Genomic DNA, 20,745 nt, shown 5'->3' on the forward strand with positions numbered 1-20,745 from the left:
GTGAAGTGCGTCAAGGATACAAAATCATCTTTTTCTTTTCTTGTTTTTCATTTAAATAAAATTATTTTTTCATCTTAATATATATTTAAAACATTTTTTAAATAATTTTATTTAAATTAAAGAAATAAAATATAAAAAATACACTTCTATCGATAAATATTATAGACATAAAAAAAATTGTAAATACTCTTTTAAGGATAGCGGATAGTAAAACATTGTAGGAACGAATTCTTTTAATGATTATAGATGCAAATGTCAATTTTTCTTTTACGTTTACTCAACACCTATAAAACTATATTTTTATTTTAAAATGCAAAATAATATAAGATAAATTAAATAAAAAAATGAAAAAACATTAACTGTTTTTTTAATGTGTCAAATAGGTTTAGTAAAACCCAAAGGTGTACATATAGCATGTAAACAGTAACCATACTCGCAGTCTTGTGACCCTACTCGTTCACAAAATTCCCAATAACGATTCGTCCTTACATAACAATCACAAGGATCATTACTATTTCCAAAATTATTCTTCCCTTATCACACAAGAAAAAGGGACATGACATAATTAACATGCGAAGTTCAAGTATCAAATTCCGTACTTGTTATATAAGACGATCATGCAAAAAATAGTAATGCATTATTTCAGTACTTGATACAAACATACGTTGTCGTCGTTATTTAGTTGAAGTAGGATCTATGAATCCCAGCAATTTGTGGCACAGTTCATCAGATGAAGAGACGAAGTATCATCTGGCGGAGTACACATTGGAAAGGAAATGGAATGAGGTTGAGAAGATGTACATCGAATTCCCAGCGTGTCACACGGCAATGGTTGACGATTCCGCGGGCACTGCACTGAACGTGGCGGTGGATTTGGACGAAGAAGAGGTGGTTCAAAAGCTTGTGGATGCCATTATCATACACAATACGATGAAGGCTCTGGAAATAAGGAACTATCGAGGGGATACCGCTCTGCATGTAGCTGCTTCCAGGGGTTTCACAAAGATATGTGAGTTCATCTTAGGAGAGAATCGGGAGAGGACTTACTTAGTGAGTCTAATGAACAAAGATGGAGAGACTCCTCTCTTTCAAGCTGTTGCCAACGGCAGGACACAGGTCTTTGCCTATCTCTCTTCCATTTTAAAGCACGAAGCTACTCTGCAAGATCTTGTTCGAAACAATGGTGACACTATCCTTCATTGTGCTATCAGGAATGAATATTTCGGTATATCTATATACATGCATTCTCTACCTAGCTAATAATATATATATCAGTCACTGCATTGCTACATATGGTGCAGATTTGGCAGTCATAATAGCGCATTATTATGATTTCCTTAGCACAACTATGAATAAAGATGGAGAGCTTCCCCTCATAGTCCTTGCCACTAAGCCTTCCGCCTTCTACAGTTCAACCTATCTTTCATTGTTGAAGCGAATCCAGTACCTGCGTGAGTAAACTCACAAAATATGTTTACAATGAATTGACTTTCACAAGTGTTGGTGTTTCCTTAAAATAGAGGAATTATATTACGTATATTTTTGTACTACAAGTGTTTACTGTGTATGTTTTAGTTATACTTGTGTTGTTGTTAAAGGTGTACACGTAGAGCTATTTGAGCCTGGAAGGGAAATGAGAGCGATTTTAAGAGAGAAGACACCTCAGAAGCTTCTGAATGACAATTGTCCACAGAACTACGCCTTGTTGACTTCAGTCTTTACTGGTTTATCCCGTTTCTTCGGTTTATCCGGTATGTAAGTGTGTTTGTGTCATCCCGTTTCTTTTGTGTTTCGTCGTTAAGGTGAATATTTAGTGGGTGAGGATTCATTTGGTAAAAATTTGTCAAAATGTTTATTAAATTATTACTATTGTGAGTTCAATGATGATGCATTATTTGTAAGAAGTACATATTTGTTTTGGTCAGGAAAACTGTTTTGGAAAAGGGAAAGACGTGACCCAGAAGAAAAGAGGTTTGAGTTTGAACGGATTAGCCATAGCAGGGATGAAGGATGGATTAGCCATAGCAGGGATGGGGAAGGGCGTTTCCCCAGAAACTATACAACTATTGTTAAGTTTGTCAAATATCTATTTGCTTTTATTTCGGCAGTTATTGGAGGTGTGTGTATATACTCTCCTTGTTTCTTGATCTATTGCTAGCTACTTTAACTCCTGGTTTTGGGCAACATGATTTCATTGCATCTGCTTTTTAAGGGATAAATGAACTAAAAGAGACAAAAAAGAGGCACCAATTGGGTCCAAAACTCTTGGAGCTACTAATGAAAAGACCTCATGCGGCATTCACGGGAAGAGGGTGTGTACCCTCTGATATACCAATTGAAGAAGATATGTATAATGTTAATAGCAAGTGGAGGCAAGGTATCTTTCTATATAACACTTTTAGATACAAAATAATTCGGTACATTAAAATATTCTTATATATGTTGACCGAACTAGGTTCCTTATGCTAAAGTGAGCTAAGAATAACAAAATCTATTCATTAAACTCGTTTCACATCCTTTAGTAATCTAACAGAACCATTTAGTTATATCAGTATATATGTAACTAAAATATGTGCCAAAGTAAGAGTGTCCAACTTAAATTTCTAAGAGAACAACATTCACTTGGCAGTGGAACAAACCAGTGAATTGAGGATGTCGGAAGAGGAAGAAGAAGAAAATGAAACAAAAGCTAAGATGATTGACGAAAAGGAAACACCATTTTTGGCAGCAGCAAGAAATGGAATAGTTGAAATGGTGAATGAAATTTATAATCTACGTCCAAGTGTCCTGCATGAAACTAACTCGCAGGGAGAGAATGTATTGCTGGTTGCTGCGAAGAATAGGAAACCCGTTGTAATTGAAAGTCTGAAAGAGATCTTGAAGATAGAAGTTTGGAGAACTTTATGTATGGCAATAAATAAGGATGGGAAGACCATGTTACACATGGCAGGAGAGGTTCCATCAGATGATATGCATTCCCAAGTTTCTTATTCTGCCTTAGAGATGGTGTGGAACGCAAAATGGTTTCAGGTACCCAAACAAATTCATATATAATATTTTAGTTTTCATGCTGATGAATGAACGACATTGTTGATGATTCTGTTTTTTTACCTTGGACCAGTATGTTGCAAGCCTTGTACCACCACACTATTACTTTTTGCGAGACAAAGACCAGAAAATCCCGTGGGAAATCTTCAAGAAAACACATGATGATCTTAGGAAGGAGAGTGGGGAGTGGCTGAAGGAGACATCTGAGTCTTGCTCTGTGGTGACGGCGCTTGTTGCGGGTGCCTCCTTTGCAACTGCCACCACTGTTCCTGGTGGCATAGATGACAATGGTATGCCTCATTTTGAAGGCAACCCTTCATTCGATGCATTTGTTTTTGTTTCGCTCTTTGGACTTTGCTTCTCTGTCACTGGACTCATAATGTTCCTTACCGTCCTCACTTCTCGAAAGCAACCAAGAGAATACCGCAAATCATTGCCACTCAAACTTGTTTTCGGCTTAAGTTCTCTTTTCTTATCCATTATTGCATTGCTTACTTCTTTTTGTATTGGCCATTCTTTTCTGTTCAATCACAAATACAGGAAGGTCATATTACCCATTTATGTTGCTACTTGTTTTCCTGTTACTTTCTTTGCCCTGGATCAGGTGCAACTCTACGTCGACCTTCTGGCAGCCATTTTTTCTACGGTGCCAAATGCAACTGATGACAGAAAATTTATAGGACAACATTCTACCATATCAGTGTGGTGTTGGATTCATGTTTTATCATATCATCAGATCAGCTTTGGCAAATATTATTTATTTCTCGCTTTTCATCACGCAATTTTCATGTTTAAGCAGAGAGTGTGGTGTTTTGTGCATTTGTGCAGTCAACATATTTTATTATTATTATCAGCTGCGAAATACAGCTTTTCAATTGTAGCCGCTTCGTGTTGGATGGAGACAAATTTGCGATTAAGGAGACAAATTTATATACATTCTCGGTGTACAGCCTCAATCAGCCTTACTTCAACTTTAAATTTAATGTCTTGCTCAATACAAAATTAAACCTTAATCCATTCTGGTTATGGCAGCCAACTTGAAACTTCGATTTTATTGTCCAAAATAATGGAGCAGATAAATAATACTAGAAATCAACTAGACCCAACAAAGAATAGTTACTTGTATATTATAAAGAAAGTAAACAAATCAACTGTTGTAATAAGAATGTCTTGCAGCATTGCGGTCTTTATTCTTCTTTTTTTTCTATTTTAAATAAATAAAAATTCTTCTTGTAGGGTATATGTATTGTGTTGTCATAGACTTCCAGTGAAGATGTGAGGGAGTTAGAAGGAATCTAGAAAGAGTTGAAAGCCTTGATGGCTTGAAATCTTGGCTCCTTCGGTTGGAACTTGAGCGTAGCATAGAGCTTCATGTAATCCTCAAACACAAATTTAGGGTACGCAACCTCTGTTTCCTTTGCCTCTCTCTCCAACAATGGTGGTGCAGGGTAGATGACAGCATCACTCCCAGGGTTGTAGAATGATGCCACCGACATTCTCGTCCCATCACTTCGAGCCATCACACGATGCTCCACACTCTTGTATTTCCCATTGCTTATTACCTGTCAAATGTTGCATCATCACAATTACTACAACTACGATACATTGTTCAGTTAATAAAACAATAAACATACATAGTTAGCATATATAGTACCTCAATCTGGTCGCCAAGGTTAACAACAATGGAATGGCGCATCGGAGGAACATCCACCCATTGCCCATCTTTGAGAAGCTGAAGCCCACTCACTTTGTCGTCTTGCAAGAGAAGGATTATCCCACCCGCATCTGTATGGGCACGAAGACCCTTCACCAATTCTGGCTTTGGACACGCAGGGTAGTTTGCCACCTTTGTCCCAAAATTAGGACCTCTTGATCCGTGAAACGCCCTCTTCAAGTACCCCTTCTCCAATCCAAGATTTTCACACAGCATATCTAGCAACTCCTCTGCCAGTTTCTCCAATTTCTCTGCAAATTCCTTCATTGCATCCCTGCATGCACACAGTCATATGATATGTGTCACATTACGACCAATATCTCATGATTCATGCATATACTTGCATGTCTTGGTTTTGAATTTGTTTACCTGTACTCATTGGTGAGATCAGGGATTTCAGAGATGTTGGAAGTTGGGAGATGGCGCAAGAAGAAGGTGCTCTCCCAGTCCATATCCTTCAGTTCGTCTTGGACACACTCTAACCCTTTGCTTCCCACAGCCTCATTGAACCTCTTCTCCATGCATTTCCTATAATGCTCTTTTGTTAACCTTTCCACCCTATCCAGAAGTTCGTGGGGTATTCCGTGATTCACCAACTACAATCAGGAAATCATCTTAGTTAGCACAGTTCAAATGAACGACATCAACAAAACCTTAGCTTGCAAATGTGTACAGACTTATATATGTTGCTAGAGTGTACCTCAAAAAATCCCCAGTTTTGGCAAGCATCTTCGATCTGATCTAGGGTAGTCTTCTTCTCCTCGCCGTTGATATTGGCCAAGTTGATCACGGGGAAGTTCTCCATCTCTCGCACCTTTTCTTTCTTTTGTTCTAATGAGTAATCTTGATGTATGTGTTTTTGTTTATGCATATTGGGATGCTAGGTGTGTGGCATTTATAGTGATTCAAAGAGTTCAGTGAAGACAAGAGGACATATAAAAAATTCTACTGTGTGCCTCATGAATCATGAGATGCATGCTTTCTTAGGACAATCTCTAAGCCACATGGTCATTTTTGCGTCGTTGAATTGTCTACTTTTTTTATCGTTGGACTCATCTGGATGGAGGCGAAACCAATCTTCCTTGCATTTTCCCTTGAATTGTACTATGGTGTTTCAGCACGTGGTCTCCTAGAAGATGGAACAAATAAATAAATCTCTAAAATTTGTTATTTTATCTTCTTAATTAACAAAAGATCTGTCATAATATTATCATCTATGGTACCCAAAAGAATTTGCCTTCACTCAGGCTATAACTGATTGGAACCTATAGCTCACAAGTTACCCCTCAAAAGGATGAGAAAAAAAATCATATTTTTTATGACGTGTTATAATTTTAGATTTCAGATAATAGTTACAGTTTCTGCATTTTATACACGATTTCTTAGTTTTCACACACGTTCAGGAGTTGGGTGCCATTGGTTGAAAATTACAACTGGACAATTAATATTATATTGTGGAAGAAAATTATTGATGAAAATCCAAAAAAGAAGCAGAAGATATCATTTTCGGATGTTGTTGTCTCTTTGTTTTCATTTCAACACTTGACCAGTTGGAGCCACCGAACAAGATAAGCTGAGAGTGACCGAACGGAACATTTCTGCTGTGCATTATTTGAAAACTTTGTTCTTAGTGGGAAGACGTTGAATATTGCCAGCATATGCTAATCGTCTTCTTTACTCTAATCTGTTTCTCTTGGCACATAAAAATTGAATTAAGTGTTTGAAGTAATTAAGTACAACATGTAAGTTGAATATGGTCTTTTAATTATGTGGAACAAGGAGGCTGCCACGGGTATGCGAACTTCGTACGTTATTGTTTTGACACGTGTGGAAACAAACCTAAAGAAATAACATAAGTTAGAGAGAAAAAAAGTGGAAGAAAAACTCAAATAAAAATAAACCTTATCATTTGTTGTTAATTAATAAATTATTTAATGTTATTTAAAGTAGACATCCTGACCATTTAATTTAATTCAAATTGGTCCTTGAGTTTATCATTTTTGTGGATTGACCCTTGAGCCTTAATTGCATTCTAATATATATTCTTAAGATTTCTTTGGCAGTAGTTATTTCTATCAAATTAGAGAAAGATTATTTATTTTCAACAAAAATCACTCATTTAATTATTTTGTTATAGTTCATTTATTTATATATTAAGATATAGTTTCGAAAGAAAAAAAAAGGTCAGGGGATAAAATAAAGTAATAAAATTTATATTGAGTGATTTGTTTCTAAAATAAATTATATTTTTAATGCAGAAAATTGTCTGTGAAAAATAAATAAAACGACTAGGTTTTAAAATAAAATGATTTAGAAACCAATTCGATATGAGAGATATTTAAAAAACGGGTAAAAAATTTAAGGATTAGTTAAGATAAAATTAATTAAGTGGCTATTTCAAAAATAAGTAAAGCTTAAAGATCGATATTGGAATAAAATTGAAGGTTATAGTGTTATTTGGAACCATGAAAGTTTAAGGATTTATCATGGAAAATAAACGTGTAGATTATTTGCTTCTAAAAATTTACAAGTGAAGAAGATTAAACAAGATATATGAAAATAACATATCGACTTATTAATTTCAAAGTTAATGAGTATCAATTTATTTTATATTAAAAATGTTATCATACAAATTTTAACGTGTTAGTGGTTTTTCTTATCAATATCTTTATTTCTAGGCACAGGGACTTTTTTTATTAAAATACTTGTATTTTGGTGAAAATTACGAAATTAAAATATAAAAACTATTTACATAAAAAAAAATTATGTACTTTATAAGTGAAATTTGTTAAATATAAAGTGTGTATACGAGAAAAAATAAAATAACAAGAGATAATTTACGGATCATCCTTATATTAATGTAAGTTTTTTGTTAATGTAATATACATGGGTTAAATAGGTTTTATTTCGTGACTTTCATACTTATAATTGTATTTATTTAACTCAATTTAATCTAAAATTCTATATTTATTCTTTATATAGTTTTTTAAGAAATTAAATAAATTGTTATTATGTAAATAAATATAAAAAATCTTAATATACTTGTAAGTGTATTGACCTATTTACAAAGATGCAAATTATACCAATAAATCTTTTATAACTGAAGTCTCACAATTTAATAGTTTCTTAACAAAAATTCCAAACACGCCATTGATTAGCCTAATCAGTTGCCCTCACCACCGATTGAGAAGCAAAAATGGGAAGGGAAACATGAAACATGATATGGAACACAAATATATGCTCTCAGCTTTCGTGTCTGTTCTCCATATAGTCGCAGAAAAAATAAAAAAAAAATAAAAAAAGAAAAAAGACAAGAATGGGAATTCCAAAAATAGAAACAGATCGTGTGTGCGTGTTGCACGAGATCATAGCTACCCTGCCCATATAAACAAGCATGAATGTAATGCTTTATATTTTGAGTCCCATATTTTGAAACTACAAAAAAATAAAATATATTCATATTACAATTTAAAACAATAATATTTTAATTATATATATATATATATATATATATATATTTAAAATTATAATAAATATTATTATATCATTAATGAAAACATACGTGAGTTCATCTCTAAGTTTAACAATGAAAGAAATCTAAATACTATACAATTCAACCATCTTAATAAAAAAAAAAAATCCAACCATCAGCATAATATCTTAGAACAATTCTTCTAATTTGAAGAGAGTTACTTCTTGATATCAGAGCACATATAAATAACTTAGGATCAAGTTTCTCTATCAGTAATTATCCTATTAGGAATCTTTTTAACAATAGTTCACCAGAAATCGAATTCATGATCTTGACTCTAATACTAATTGTAGAATTGAACGTTTACCACTAGGTCAAAAGTTATAGTCATTATTCAGGACACAACTCTTTTTATTTAAGAGTATAAGAACCCAAATGCTACGATTCAATTGTGACCCAACCCACTTAACCCACAGGACAATTGGTGTAACCTACAATCTTAAGAGTATAGTAACCCACTTAACTAATCCGTGGTTGGTTACGTCGGGTTACAAAATTTTTGGCTCACCATAAAATGAACTAGATTGGTTTCACTTATTTTCAACCCGGCTCGTGGTGAGCCAACCCGTGTGAGTCGGATTGGTTTATTTTGACATGTCTAATTTTAGGGGTTAGTCGTTAACTCTTTGGCTAATGTATAAAATCATTCTATTAATAATTTGGAAAGTTAAGTACTGATTCCCAAGATAATCTGTTAAGTAAAATGGTGATTTTTTACTTATTCAAACTAGTAATATACAAGCATAGTTTGATTTAAATTTTGTAATAGATGAAATTAAATTGAAAGGTATAAATCTACTAGATAAAGCTATATTAAGCGATCATGGCAACAGTTAATTGGAGTTGAAATTCACAAACTAAACTCAATATAATAATGTACACGATATATTTCAAGCAGTCACACCACAAGTTCGTAAGTCCTAGTTTCCTAAATATTAATCCCTTAGTTATTTTAAGTAAAATTCATTGTTGATAAAGAAAACGTATTTTGGAAGCTAATAATTCATTGAATAAGTGCATCTAAGCAAATTCCATTGAAGCAATTCGGGAAAGAAGAGACATTTATCTTTAAGTGAATTGAAAATGACCAGAAAATTTGTTTATTAAAGAGTTTAGTATAGAAGAAGATTTACTTGCTTTCACATATTCAAATTATGCATGAGATAAAGAAAATTTTAAGATTATATATGTAGTTATGCTTTCTTATTGAACTCATAAGCAACATCATATCTAGAAAATAATCCATTATTGTTCTTTCAACTACTAAAATGGAGTTTATTGTTGTTATTAATTGTTTGTGTTAAGTTATCATTTTAAAGAAGGAAACACGATCAACACATGTGATATAAACTTAGGTATAAACCTGGGATCAGATTTCAAAATTTAACAGTTAAAGCCTTGAAACTTGAAATATTTAGAAAAAGAAAAACTCAAAAAGATAAAGGGAATGTTTGATTTCAATTACGTACTGTTAGCTTAATGAAGGAAATGAAGAAACTTTTACGATAATAGAAAAATACATTATTATTATTATTATTATTATTATTAAATTTAAAGTTGAGAAAAAAAATTAAGTTTGAAGAAACAATAATTTTGTATTTATGAGATGAAAAGGTATTTGTTGTTATATTTAGATGAATACATATAACAACTTAATTTAATAAAAGTATATTCATTGTAAAATGTTTTGATGAATATATATATATATAACAACTTAATTCCATAAAATTATCTTGACTCATCATATATATTTTCTACTATTTGTTTCCTTTAGATGTAATAGCAGCCAACTTGGAACGTCGGTTCTTATTTCCCAACGATAATGGAGTAAATAAAAATACTAGAATTCAACATACCTAACAAATATTCCAGAGAAATGGAAAATACAATGTTTATTGTAAGAATAATTGCATTGTATTATAAAGAAAGTAAACAAATCAGCTGTCGTAATAATCGCTTGAATAATTAGAACATAAATGTCTTGCAGCATTGCGGTCTTTATCCTTTTTTTTCTATTTTAATTAAATAAAAATTCTTCTTGCAGTGTGTTTGTTGTTATAGAGTTGCAGTGAAGGTGCGTGGGAGTTGGAAGGAATCTAGAAAGAGTTGAAAGCCTTGATGGCTTGAAATCTTGGCTCCTTTGGTTGGAACTTGAGCGTAGCATAGAGCTTCATGTAATCCTCAAACACAAATTTAGGGTACGCAACCTCTGTTTCCTTTGCCTCTCTCTCCAACAATGGTGGTGCAGGGTAGATGACAGCATCACTCCCAGGGTTGTAGAATGATGCCACCGACATTCTCGTCCCATCACTTCGAGCCATCACACGATGCTCCACACTCTTGTATTTCCCATTGCTTATTACCTGTCAAATGTTGCATCATCACAATCACTACAACTACAATACATTGTACACTTAATAAAACAAGAAACATACATAGTTAGCATAGTACCTCAATCTGGTCGCCAAGGTTAACAACAATGGAATGGCGCATCGGAGGCACATCCACCCATTGCCCGTCCTTGAGAAGCTGAAGGCCACTTACCTTGTCGTCTTGCAAGAGAAGGATTATCCCACCCGCATCTGTATGGGCACGAAGACCCTTCACCAATTCTGGCTTTGGACACGCAGGGTAGTTTGCCACCTTTGTCCCAAAATTAGGACCGCTTGATCCATGAAACGCCCTCTTCAAGTACCCCTTCTCCAATCCAAGATTTTCACACAGCATATCTAGCAAATCCTCTGCCAGTTTCTCCAATTTCTCTGCAAATTCCTTCATTGCATCCCTGCATGCACACAGTCATATGATATGTGTCACATTACGACCAATATCTCATGATTCATGCATATACTTGCATGTCTTGGTTTTGAATTTGTTTACCTGTACTGTATGGTGAGATCAGGGATTTCAGAGATGTTGGACGTTGGAAGATGGCGTAAGAAGAAGGTACTCTCCCAGTCCATGTCCTTCAGTTCATCTTGGACACACTCTAATCCTTTGCTTCCCACAGCCTCATTGAACCTCTTCTCCATGCATTTCCTATAATGCTCTTTTGTTAACCTTTCCACCCTATCCAGAAGTTCGTGGGGGATTCCGTGATTCACCAACTACAATCAGGAAATCATCTTAGTTAGCACAGTTCAAAACAACATCACAAAAACTTAGCTTGCAAATTTGTAGAGACTTATATGTTAAAAGAGAGTGGCGAAGGTTTTATGAGGAAGTTGGTGGCGTACCTCAAAAAATCCCCAGTTTTGGCAAGCATCTTCAATCTGATCTAGGGTAGCCTTCTTCTCCTCGCCATTGATATTCGCCAAGTTGATTACGGGGAACTTCTCCATCTCTCTCACTCTTTTTTTGTTCCTCTCTGTCACTCAAGGAAGTAATCTGAGTTTGTTTTGTGTGTAAATGAAAAACTTTGCGTTTGGTATTTATAGAAATTTAAGTGTACAGTACTGGTGAAAAATATGAAGAATGAGGTTAGGTTAAGGCACATGAAGCACGAATTGTCGTGATCATTTAATTCTGTGTCATTGAATCGTCAACTGTAACGCGGAATGTTGGACTTATCAGGAGGATCCGCCAACCTTTCAAACCTTTTTGTATTGAGGTAGATTCTCCCGATTTCTCAAATGTATACTAGGTTAGTGTTTGATAATTTCTTAAACAAATGAATAATAACAAAATATTTGTCAAAACTTTTTAAAAATGAGTGTTATCAACTACAGTTTGTTATTACTTTATTACTTTCAAATGTTTTTCGTTCTTCATTGGTCAGCAGTTGAAGAGTAGTCACTTTCGGTTCCACTACTATCATCCGATCACGGGTGAAAAATAGACTTTTTCATTTACTTCCTTTTCTTGTGTACCAATAATTCCTTTCACACTTGCAGCTTCTTTCTTTAAAAAAAAAAATTACTTGCTTATTTTCTTTTTAATTTTCAATGCGTTGATTTTAGCTTTATAAGATAAGTAAAAGCTATGAAAACCAAATATGAAAACAAGAAATTACTTAAATGTTTTTTCATATATTGTGTATTTATGATTTTCTATTCAAATGTAATAATCAATGGTATGAGTGTCAAATATTCAACCCGCCGAGTCATTTTGGTTCGGATAACTTAATTCTTTAAATTATAACTTAAGGCTGGTTGGGGGCAAAACGAGCCAAATCGGATCGACTTGTTTTGTCATTTTTCAAATTTTTTATTTACTGAATAATTTTTATAATCATAAATACACATAAACTAATTTATATTCTATACATTAAATTATCATTAGTTGATATACCAAACCGGATCATTATTATGACCATTCTTATAAAATGGATCGTGTTAGTTATTAATAATAATTAATTTGTATTAATATCAGGATTAAAAAATATCATGCGTAATTCAAAGCAATAGTTGGTGTTATATATGAGAAACATTATCTAGAAGAGAAATTCGAAATTTTAGTGAATAAAAATATGTTATAAAAAATAATATATTTATAGAAATGAGAAACATATTTAAACTCTGCCTAAGAAAATAATCACATTGTTTAGACCATGTTTAGCCGTCTTAATTGAACTTAAAAAATCTAACACTGTTTAAATTGGACGGCTGAACGCCATCAATCGATTCTTCTCACACGAAAATCTCTTTTTATATTATATATTTTTTTCTTTTTTTGGCATCTTTCTAATCTTGATACAATTTTACTTAAGAAGTCAACTCAACATAATTTATTGAAGCAGAATTTGACCACTTCACCAATTGGAAGCTCTTACCAAAGTAAGCATGAAGAGTGTAATCGTTTTCAAGTTATTTCCAGACCAACCAGAGAAGTTTCGCATTTGATATGTTATACACTTAAATTCAGTGATCAAGTTGTGTTTGGATTTTGCATCTTTAAATTGATTAAGAAAAAAAAAAGTAGCTTTAAATAGAGAAAATAACATTTAATGTTTGTATGTTTGTGTAATATTGATTAATGGGTTTTTTTACTAAAATAGTGTAGTTTTTTTTTTCAAAATTACCTATCTAATCAAATTTTTAAAAAATTACTGAGATGGTCAGATTGTGTTTAAAGAAAAAGAGTTCAAATAATAGAGTCGTATTTAAAAAATGAGACTTATACTTTTATACAAAATTTGTTATGTTTCTTTTTATTTGAATTTTTTTTAACTTTTAGATAATTTTGTTTTTAAATATTTACAAATTTTTGTTTAACAAATATATATATGTATTTTTAGTTTTAATTTCTTAATAAAATTAAATAAAAAAATATTATTATATAATTTTAATAATATAAAGTTTAATTTAAGATTCTTTAATAATTTGATGATTAAATTTATATATTATTAAAATTAGATAATAATATTTTCTTAATAATTTGATAATTCAATTAAAATTAAAAACATACATATTAATTTATTTTAAAAAATAAGTTTTAATAATGAAATTATATAAACAATTCAAAATGAAAAATATTTTATATAAGAAATAAAAAACATTGGTTCATTGATTAAATTATTAATAAAGACCTAAAAATTAAAAATATATAAAATATATATAATTGTATAAAAATTTAAGAAAAGATAAGAAATTTTTTAAAAACCATTAGCTATATTATTAACAAACGGTATAAAATTAAAAAATATATGTATATAAAATTTTAAAAATATAAAAACTACAAACTTCTAAAAATATATAATTAATAAAGAATAAAATAAAAAAATTGTAGAACCACTATTTGTATAAGTTAAAATAAAAATATACATATAAAATGATAGAGGTGATAGTTAAAATAAAAATATACAACTTTTTATATTAAAGTATAAGTCTCATTATTTAGTACGAATTTATTATTTGAAATCTTGTTATTTAAACACAATTTAACCAATTTCATTAATATTTTTAAAATTTGGCAGGTAGGTAATTTTGAAAAAAAATTGATTATAGAGTTTTTCGATAAATAATTGAAATGATTTTACATTCTCAATAAGAAAAATAATACTTTAATTCTGGTCTAAACAAACTACGCCTATTTTAATAATATAATAATATGTATTAGTATTCTATAAGTTAATATGAAATGATGGGGGAGATTATACTGAACCACTTACCACTGATGAAATTTTTTGTATGCTAGATGACCTACATGAGGGTTTGAGATAAATTTTTTTTTTATTGATTTTACAATTATGATTGTTAGATTTGACATCGATAATGGATATTCTAGACAAAAGACATTTATGTTGATGGGATGTGAACGAGGTGTCAAGTATAGAAAATGTAAGTTTGATTTGCAACATAGTAAAATTAGGATAAGGAAATGTGATTGTCTTTTTAAATTGTGAGGTAAACTAATTGATATTAGAAAAGGGTGTTAATCGAAGGTACTATGTGGCATTTATAACAATGATTTGTCGAAGACTTTTAGTTGGTCATCCTTATACTAATATATTAAAGTCACATGAGCAACCAATGGTTGTTGACATGACTCAACTTGACATCCACAACTACAACCTTGCCTCTACCTACAATATGAGAAAGTTGGGGTTAGAAGCATTTTGATATTCACTTCAGTAAATGATATTGTTGTCAAACTCGAGAAAGATAAGAAGGTGATGATAAGTCATGGGGTTGATCGCCACATATTACTCTAATAAGAATAACATTGAGATTTGTATAACTCAGAACTTCAAAAAAAAAAAAAAATTCTCACAAAGAAAAAACTCAAATTTTTATCAAAATTCATATGTCCCATTATATCATGCATCCTTTTATAAGATGAATAAGTAAGACCTACAAATTTCACAATTATTCTCAACAACTAATATTTAATACCAATTAATGCTACAATTAATCTCCATTATATGAATCATTATTTCCTATATTTAATTAAAATGTTAAATATGTTTTTATCCCTTATCTTCTACTGAAAATTTAAATCAATAGACGTGTTTACATGTTTCTCTACTAACATTGAAGTTGAAGTAAAAATGTGTCAAACATTATAAACAACTCAAATGTTATAATAAAACACACATTTCATATCATATGTAAAATAAACTTAACGAAAGTTTTACAACTTCTTCCCACACCTCCATGTATTTATCTCTATTTCTTTATGCACCAACACAGATTAGGTAAAAAGAATCTTTTGTTCTTATCTTTTTCCTTTTTTCATTTTTTTCTTCTCCACTAGTGCACCCTTCTCTCGTTTCTTCTTCCTCCACCTTCACTTGTATCCTTTCTTCTTCCTCATACTCCATCAATATCCTTTCTTCTCCTCCAACCTCCATTGACAACCTCATCTTCTTCCTCCATCTCCATTGTCAACCCTCATTCATATATTCTTTTTCCTCCATCGGCCTCTCCTTCCACTCTTCACCTTTTTCTTCTTGAAAAAGACATTTTAATCTGAAATGAAAAAATATATTTTGAATTGCACAATCTAAAATATAACTTTGTATTAAAGTTTATATAAGTTAAAATGAATGTTTATTTTGTATTATGGAATATGTAATTCAAAATGTATTTTTTATTTTTGCATTTTAAAATGTGTAATTAAGAATGTGTGAATTGGAATATATTTTTTATTTTTTTTCATTACAAAATACATAAACTACAACACAAAAATCATATTCTAGATTATACACTATGAAATATAAATTTTATATTCTAAAATGCACAATTCATAATTTTTGCACTTTGGATTATGCGTTTCAAAATGTTTCCGAATTGTGTGTTCCAAAGCTCAAAATGAAAAAAAGATAAAATTGCAATTTTAGAATGTATGGAGGTGGGGGAAGATACTATGGAGGTGCAGGAGGAGCTGCCTACTTGGGAGAGCAGTGGACATGCAAATCTGGGTCCGATTTTGGGCTTCCAAATTCATTCAACCCAACTAACTTCCTGTTAAATTTTTACTAACTTACCTGTTTTTCAACTTTTCAAGTTGACAAAAGTTATTGCAATTTACACCGAACTTCTTTTAGTTTAACTAATTTCAAGATTCTATCTCTCATGAATCATAAGTTCTTTTTATTATTTTAGCCTGGTCAAACTCAATTGTAACAAAATTATAAAATAAAATATTAATTAAAATAATAGCAAGAAAATAAAGCTTAAACTTGTTTATTTGTAAGAGGTTGCCGGACTATTATTTATTTTTACTATTCATTTCAGTCATATGAATAAGTCTCATTTTATTTAAATTTATTAATTCTTCTTTAAATTAAAATAAAAGAAGAGTGTTAGTAAGAAACTCAATAAAATAATTCGAATATAGTTTCTATAATAGCCTTATATTCATTAAAAATTGTAAAATCAGGAGAGAATCATATAACAAGATACTAGACTTATAAGAAAACTGTTATTTTCAATAAATTACAAAGAGTGAGTTAAAAATAATGCCTTATCAGTACTTTTAATTTAAATAATAATCTAACAAAACATTTAATTGAAATTAAAAGAAAAGAAGTCGGAGATGGTGACTAACATGTTCGCAAATAATAATTAAAAGTCGCTGATAAACTTTTATTTCACCGTTTACTTTTATATAAATATTTTGGTACTAATTAAGCTAAATTATCTTTAATTTGAGAAAAATAGCGTGGCCTTAGCCTTACTCAGTAGCCATAATACTATTATTATTACATAATAATAAATGATAATCACAATTAATCACTTAATTAATGGAATGAAATTTTTAGTTAGCATATTTTGGTGCAGGTGCAGGTGCCAGTGTTAGAATTGGGGTTTGCGTTTGGAACGGTAGCGAGCAACTTCGGTGGAGTCTTGCTCTAGCTTCTCTCGATCTCACCCTTCTCAATCTGGCGCTTTCTCTCAGGTTCTCTCTATGCTTCAATCGTCCTTTGATTTTCTTTCTTCACCCGTCGCCTATTATCATTTTTTTTATATTCTGACTCTGATTATTTATATTCGATCGTATGCGTTTTTATCTTAATTTCGAATTTTAGGAGTGTGGATTGTTTTAGGGATCTGATGCGTTTCTCTCACTCTGATCTATTTTTCGATTTCTAGGCACTCAGTTTAAAGAGTGATTTCTAGGCTTGTGACTCGTGTTCTTATTCCTTTGATTAATATATTTTAGGATCAGTGAGATTCTGCGTGAATCTAATCCGAAAATGGAATTAGTTTGCCTAAGCTCGTTTTGAGTTTCCGATAATTGGTTAATTAGTTTGCTCCTCACTTTTGGTGACAAAATGAACTTGAAGTGAATTCGAATTGGGATAGATGTAGCTTCTGTGGTAACAACTGTGGATTGGAGGAAATGTGGCTCTATTATGTTTATAGGCGAAAGGAGAATTGTGTAAATTGGAGGAATGTTTTTAACTTTGTTTCTGAAGTTCAGCTTCTTGCTGTACAAGTAATAGACTATTAGACTTTAAGAATTCACCAACTGGCGTTGTTCTTTCCAACCTGGCATTCTTAGGGTCAGATTCTTGTTTCAAGCAAGATAGTGGTTTTTGAGCAGGAAACGTAAGATTAATATAATGGTATTTGTATATAGAATAGCTCATTGGGGATTGATTAACACTGGATTAGTTTTTATTGGATTATTTTCTCACAAATTCTATATTCGGATTAATAGTTTCTGTAATGTGTATCACACCCATAAAAATTTGCAAATACCTTTGAAGATTAAGGGACTAAATACTTCTCACGTTAACAATCTTGTTTTTCAGTGACATGCAAGCCTGAATTGTATGAAACTTCATTTCGTTATTCAAATATATTAGAATTACTTCCAAAATTGAGGGGGTTTGTCTTGTGTCCATTTGGGGGGGTTTGAGATTCATAAAAAGAGGGGGCCCTTTTGCAGGTGCACAATGTGTGCCATTATTTGGTGCATAGGCCAGAGAGGACTGCCATAATTTTCAAAGATAGTTCTTTCAAACTACATTAGCTTTGGTGTAAAGTATTCTTCCTAGCTGCTTTATGGTGTTCAGCCTGTAGATATTCCATAGTGGTTTCTTTATCTGCTGAGAGAATGTTAAGCTTTTCTTTGTTAATTACCTTGCTCAAGTTGTTATAGGCTTGTTTTGCTTTCATTCTCTTTAATGAGGATATCTTATCCTCTCTTATGCATGTTCCTCTTGTCCTCAGAAATTTTCTTTTTTCCACGTAAGATGTGGGATAGCTAGCCCCCTGGACACAGGTCAAGTGATTCACATGGGTTGGTATTTTGCCTGTTGTAATAAAATATAACGATAGAAAATGGATTTATTGATTGATAAGAGATTTGATGAAGTTGTAGACAGGTTTTCCTTCTCTCTTCAAAGCAGGTTATATGTTAGCAAACTAACATTTATATGAATTTCTGATTACTGCATATCGTAAATTCTGTCGGATCAATTGTCATAGCAGTTAATAACCGTTTCTTTGTATATGGGCAATTAATTGTTTCAGCAGGTTCCCCAAGTCCACTTTTGGTTTTTGATTCTTGAGGATGGTGCTCGTTTTAGCCCTGGGGGATTTGCACATACCCCACAGGGCACCTGATCTTCCTGCAAAGTTCAAATCCATGCTTGTCCCTGGCAAGATCCAACACATAATTTGTACTGGAAATTTATGTGTTAAAGTATGTCCATCTTATTGAAATAATTATTTTTGGTTCAGTTTTGATTGTTGCCATGCTTTGTTTGAATATAATCAATATCCTCTGCTTTATGGTTTTCAACTTCTTATTATAAATGAACACATGACAGGTTAGAAGGTCTGAAACTTTCATCTTCCCTTGTCTTTTGACAAATGAAATATTCTCTCTAAAATCTTGTAGTTGTTGAGTTCATTTGGAAAGGTTCGCTCTCATTACAATATGTTTACAAGAACATTTAGCTGTGGAGCACATCAAATTTTGTTTTGTCAGTGTTTGTGTTGTTTATTTTATCTTTGTCATTGTTCATGATTCATAGGTTGAAAATTGACGAGTGTTGAACAATTAGTAAATTGGGGGTAATCGTTGGTGCTTGTATGGAAGGTTGTAATGGTTCCTGTGGTCAGTGGCATTGTGTTGAGGCCTGGTGGGATGCTCCCTGAGTTTTCCTGTATCATCCATTATTTGCTATTTCCAAAGGGCAAGTTGAAAGACTTTTCATCGTCTCCGCACACCCTGTTTTCTTGTATATATTATTGAACATTCTTTCAGTAGCCCAAAACATTTTTATGTGCTTATAAAACTGGTTATCAAGCCTGTTAAGATCAGTGAAACTGTGTTATTGATGACAACAGAATGGAGCAATAATGATTTATGTTGTTCAACTATACTACCACTGGTAGCAGGGGTACAGTACTGTCACATTCTTGTAGGACAACAGCTTCTGCACCTAATGAAAATAATTCATTAGATTTGTTATGTTTTTTCTTTATATACTGCATATTTTATTCACATTAACTTGATATAAAATTATATTTTTTTTATGGTTGAATGTATAAGCTAATTTTACTTCATTTCTGCTCAGGAAATTCATGACTACTTAAAGACTCTCTGTCCAGACTTGCATATAACCCGTGGTGAGTATGATGAAGAGACGAAATATCCAGAGACCAAAACACTAACCATTGGCCAATTTAAGCTCGGACTATGTCATGGTCATCAGGTCTGATTTTGACTCTTTTGCCCGGCTTTATCTAAAATGGACCTAAGAATATTGGTAGCATGTCATAAAGAAATTACCTTTTGATGTATCAATAGAAAATCGAATAGCTAAGATAACTTGTACCTTATTCCCCCCGTGATTAGATTTTTTTGAAACTGTTATTGCTTCTGTTTAGTAGAAACCTAAACCGTGCTATATAATGCATTTATATATGATAATTATGAGTCTTTAATGATTGTGAAGGTTATTCCATGGGGAGACCTAGACTCACTGGCAATGCTACAGAGGCAGCTGGATGTAGACATCCTTGTCACAGGTCACACCCATCAATTTACAGCTTACAAACACGAGGGAGGTGTGGTTATAAATCCAGGTTCTGCAACAGGTGCCTACAGCAGTATCACTTATGACGTGAACCCAAGTTTTGTCCTTATGGATATCGATGGTCTGCGAGTTGTGGTTTATGTATATGAGCTTATCGATGGAGAAGTTAAGGTTGATAAGATTGATTTTAAGAAAACATCTACCAGCCACTCTGCCCATTAAACACTAGGATTTTGGACCTGGTCTCTTTTATCTTTCACTCATTTTGTTGTTTAGTTTTTTTTTCCTCCTTCAAACTTTTCAAGGGTGCACTGCTTTTAGTTTTATTTTGTTTTTTATGTACACTTGTATTTGGCCATGTCATAGGACTCTTAGGATTTGATTAATTTGTGATCTGTGCCAAACTTAATGACTGATTGATCAGTAACAACTTTGTGTATTACTCCTCTTACCAGTTATTGGTTCGGTGCTAGAGATGTTGGTTTTGTTATTACCCCCTATGATTTTAGTCTC

General features: G+C 32.2%; 4 protein-coding genes across 5 annotated transcripts; 2 read left to right on the forward strand and 2 right to left on the reverse strand.

Annotated features, from left to right (window-relative positions):
• Positions 1–637: 637 nt before the first annotated feature.
• LOC114195674 (uncharacterized) lies at positions 638–4,054 on the forward strand. The gene is made up of 7 exons (XM_028086221.2): positions 638–1,225; positions 1,302–1,451; positions 1,599–1,751; positions 1,926–2,117; positions 2,213–2,377; positions 2,630–3,030; positions 3,122–4,054. The coding sequence occupies exons 1-7, from the start codon at positions 697–699 to the stop codon at positions 4,052–4,054; spliced, it is 2,523 nt and encodes an 840-aa protein (XP_027942022.2). The 5' UTR covers positions 638–696.
• Positions 4,055–4,071: 17 nt separating this feature from the next.
• Positions 4,072–5,582, reverse strand: LOC114195675 (1-aminocyclopropane-1-carboxylate oxidase-like). The gene is made up of 4 exons (XM_028086222.2): positions 5,463–5,582; positions 5,132–5,358; positions 4,703–5,036; positions 4,072–4,610 (listed from the first exon to the last, which is right to left on the reverse strand). Exons 1-4 carry the CDS (start codon positions 5,565–5,567, stop codon positions 4,344–4,346), a joined length of 933 nt encoding a protein of 310 aa, XP_027942023.2. The 5' UTR covers positions 5,568–5,582; the 3' UTR covers positions 4,072–4,343.
• A 4,578-nt stretch (positions 5,583–10,160) lies between these two features.
• LOC114193537 (1-aminocyclopropane-1-carboxylate oxidase-like) lies at positions 10,161–11,680 on the reverse strand. Its single transcript, XM_028083371.2, has 4 exons — positions 11,531–11,680; positions 11,175–11,401; positions 10,746–11,079; positions 10,161–10,657 (listed from the first exon to the last, which is right to left on the reverse strand). The coding sequence occupies exons 1-4, from the start codon at positions 11,633–11,635 to the stop codon at positions 10,391–10,393; spliced, it is 933 nt and encodes a 310-aa protein (XP_027939172.2). The 5' UTR covers positions 11,636–11,680; the 3' UTR covers positions 10,161–10,390.
• A 5,272-nt stretch (positions 11,681–16,952) lies between these two features.
• MAG1 (Calcineurin-like metallo-phosphoesterase superfamily protein) lies at positions 16,953–20,725 on the forward strand. Of its 2 annotated transcripts, none has more exons than XM_028085804.2 (4): positions 16,953–17,135; positions 18,722–18,890; positions 19,771–19,908; positions 20,152–20,725. In XM_028085804.2, exons 2-4 carry the CDS (start codon positions 18,759–18,761, stop codon positions 20,452–20,454), a joined length of 573 nt encoding a protein of 190 aa, XP_027941605.1. In that variant the 5' UTR covers positions 16,953–17,135; positions 18,722–18,758; the 3' UTR covers positions 20,455–20,725. The 2 variants fall into 2 exon arrangements, with proteins under 2 accessions (XP_027941605.1, XP_027941606.1); XM_028085805.2 differs by having other exon boundaries at positions 16,975–17,135; positions 18,719–18,890.
• Positions 20,726–20,745: the final 20 nt, after the last annotated feature.

The sequence above is a fragment of the Vigna unguiculata genome, chromosome 8, assembly GCF_037176805.1.
Source record: "Vigna unguiculata cultivar grain cowpea cultivar isolate G323 ecotype 2 chromosome 8, ASM3717680v1, whole genome shotgun sequence".
NCBI lineage: Eukaryota > Viridiplantae > Streptophyta > Magnoliopsida > Fabales > Fabaceae > Vigna > Vigna unguiculata.

What these genes read in the sequence shown, in the direction of transcription:
- LOC114195674 (XM_028086221.2), top strand. Translation starts at nt 697, where the DNA reads ATGAATCCCAGCAATTTGTGGCACAGTTCATCAGATGAAGAGACGAAG. An exon ending in TATCAGGAATGAATATTTCG is followed by an intron (nt 1,226 to 1,301) that starts GTATATCTATAT and finishes CATATGGTGCAG; the next exon opens with ATTTGGCAGTCATAATAGCG. An exon ending in CCGTTTCTTCGGTTTATCCG is followed by an intron (nt 1,752 to 1,925) that starts GTATGTAAGTGT and finishes TGTTTTGGTCAG; the next exon opens with GAAAACTGTTTTGGAAAAGG.
- LOC114195675 (XM_028086222.2), bottom strand. Translation starts at nt 5,567, where the DNA reads ATGGAGAACTTCCCCGTGATCAACTTGGCCAATATCAACGGCGAGGAG. An exon ending in AAAACTGGGGATTTTTTGAG is followed by an intron (nt 5,359 to 5,462) that starts GTACACTCTAGC and finishes TCCTGATTGTAG; the next exon opens with TTGGTGAATCACGGAATACC. An exon ending in GATCTCACCAATGAGTACAG is followed by an intron (nt 5,037 to 5,131) that starts GTAAACAAATTC and finishes GTGTGCATGCAG; the next exon opens with GGATGCAATGAAGGAATTTG.
- MAG1 (XM_028085804.2), top strand. Translation starts at nt 18,759, where the DNA reads ATGGTGCTCGTTTTAGCCCTGGGGGATTTGCACATACCCCACAGGGCA. An exon ending in CTGGAAATTTATGTGTTAAA is followed by an intron (nt 18,891 to 19,770) that starts GTATGTCCATCT and finishes ATTTCTGCTCAG; the next exon opens with GAAATTCATGACTACTTAAA. An exon ending in GACTATGTCATGGTCATCAG is followed by an intron (nt 19,909 to 20,151) that starts GTCTGATTTTGA and finishes ATGATTGTGAAG; the next exon opens with GTTATTCCATGGGGAGACCT.
- LOC114193537 (XM_028083371.2), bottom strand. Translation starts at nt 11,635, where the DNA reads ATGGAGAAGTTCCCCGTAATCAACTTGGCGAATATCAATGGCGAGGAG. An exon ending in AAAACTGGGGATTTTTTGAG is followed by an intron (nt 11,402 to 11,530) that starts GTACGCCACCAA and finishes TCCTGATTGTAG; the next exon opens with TTGGTGAATCACGGAATCCC. An exon ending in ACCTTGGCGACCAGATTGAG is followed by an intron (nt 10,658 to 10,745) that starts GTACTATGCTAA and finishes AACATTTGACAG; the next exon opens with GTAATAAGCAATGGGAAATA.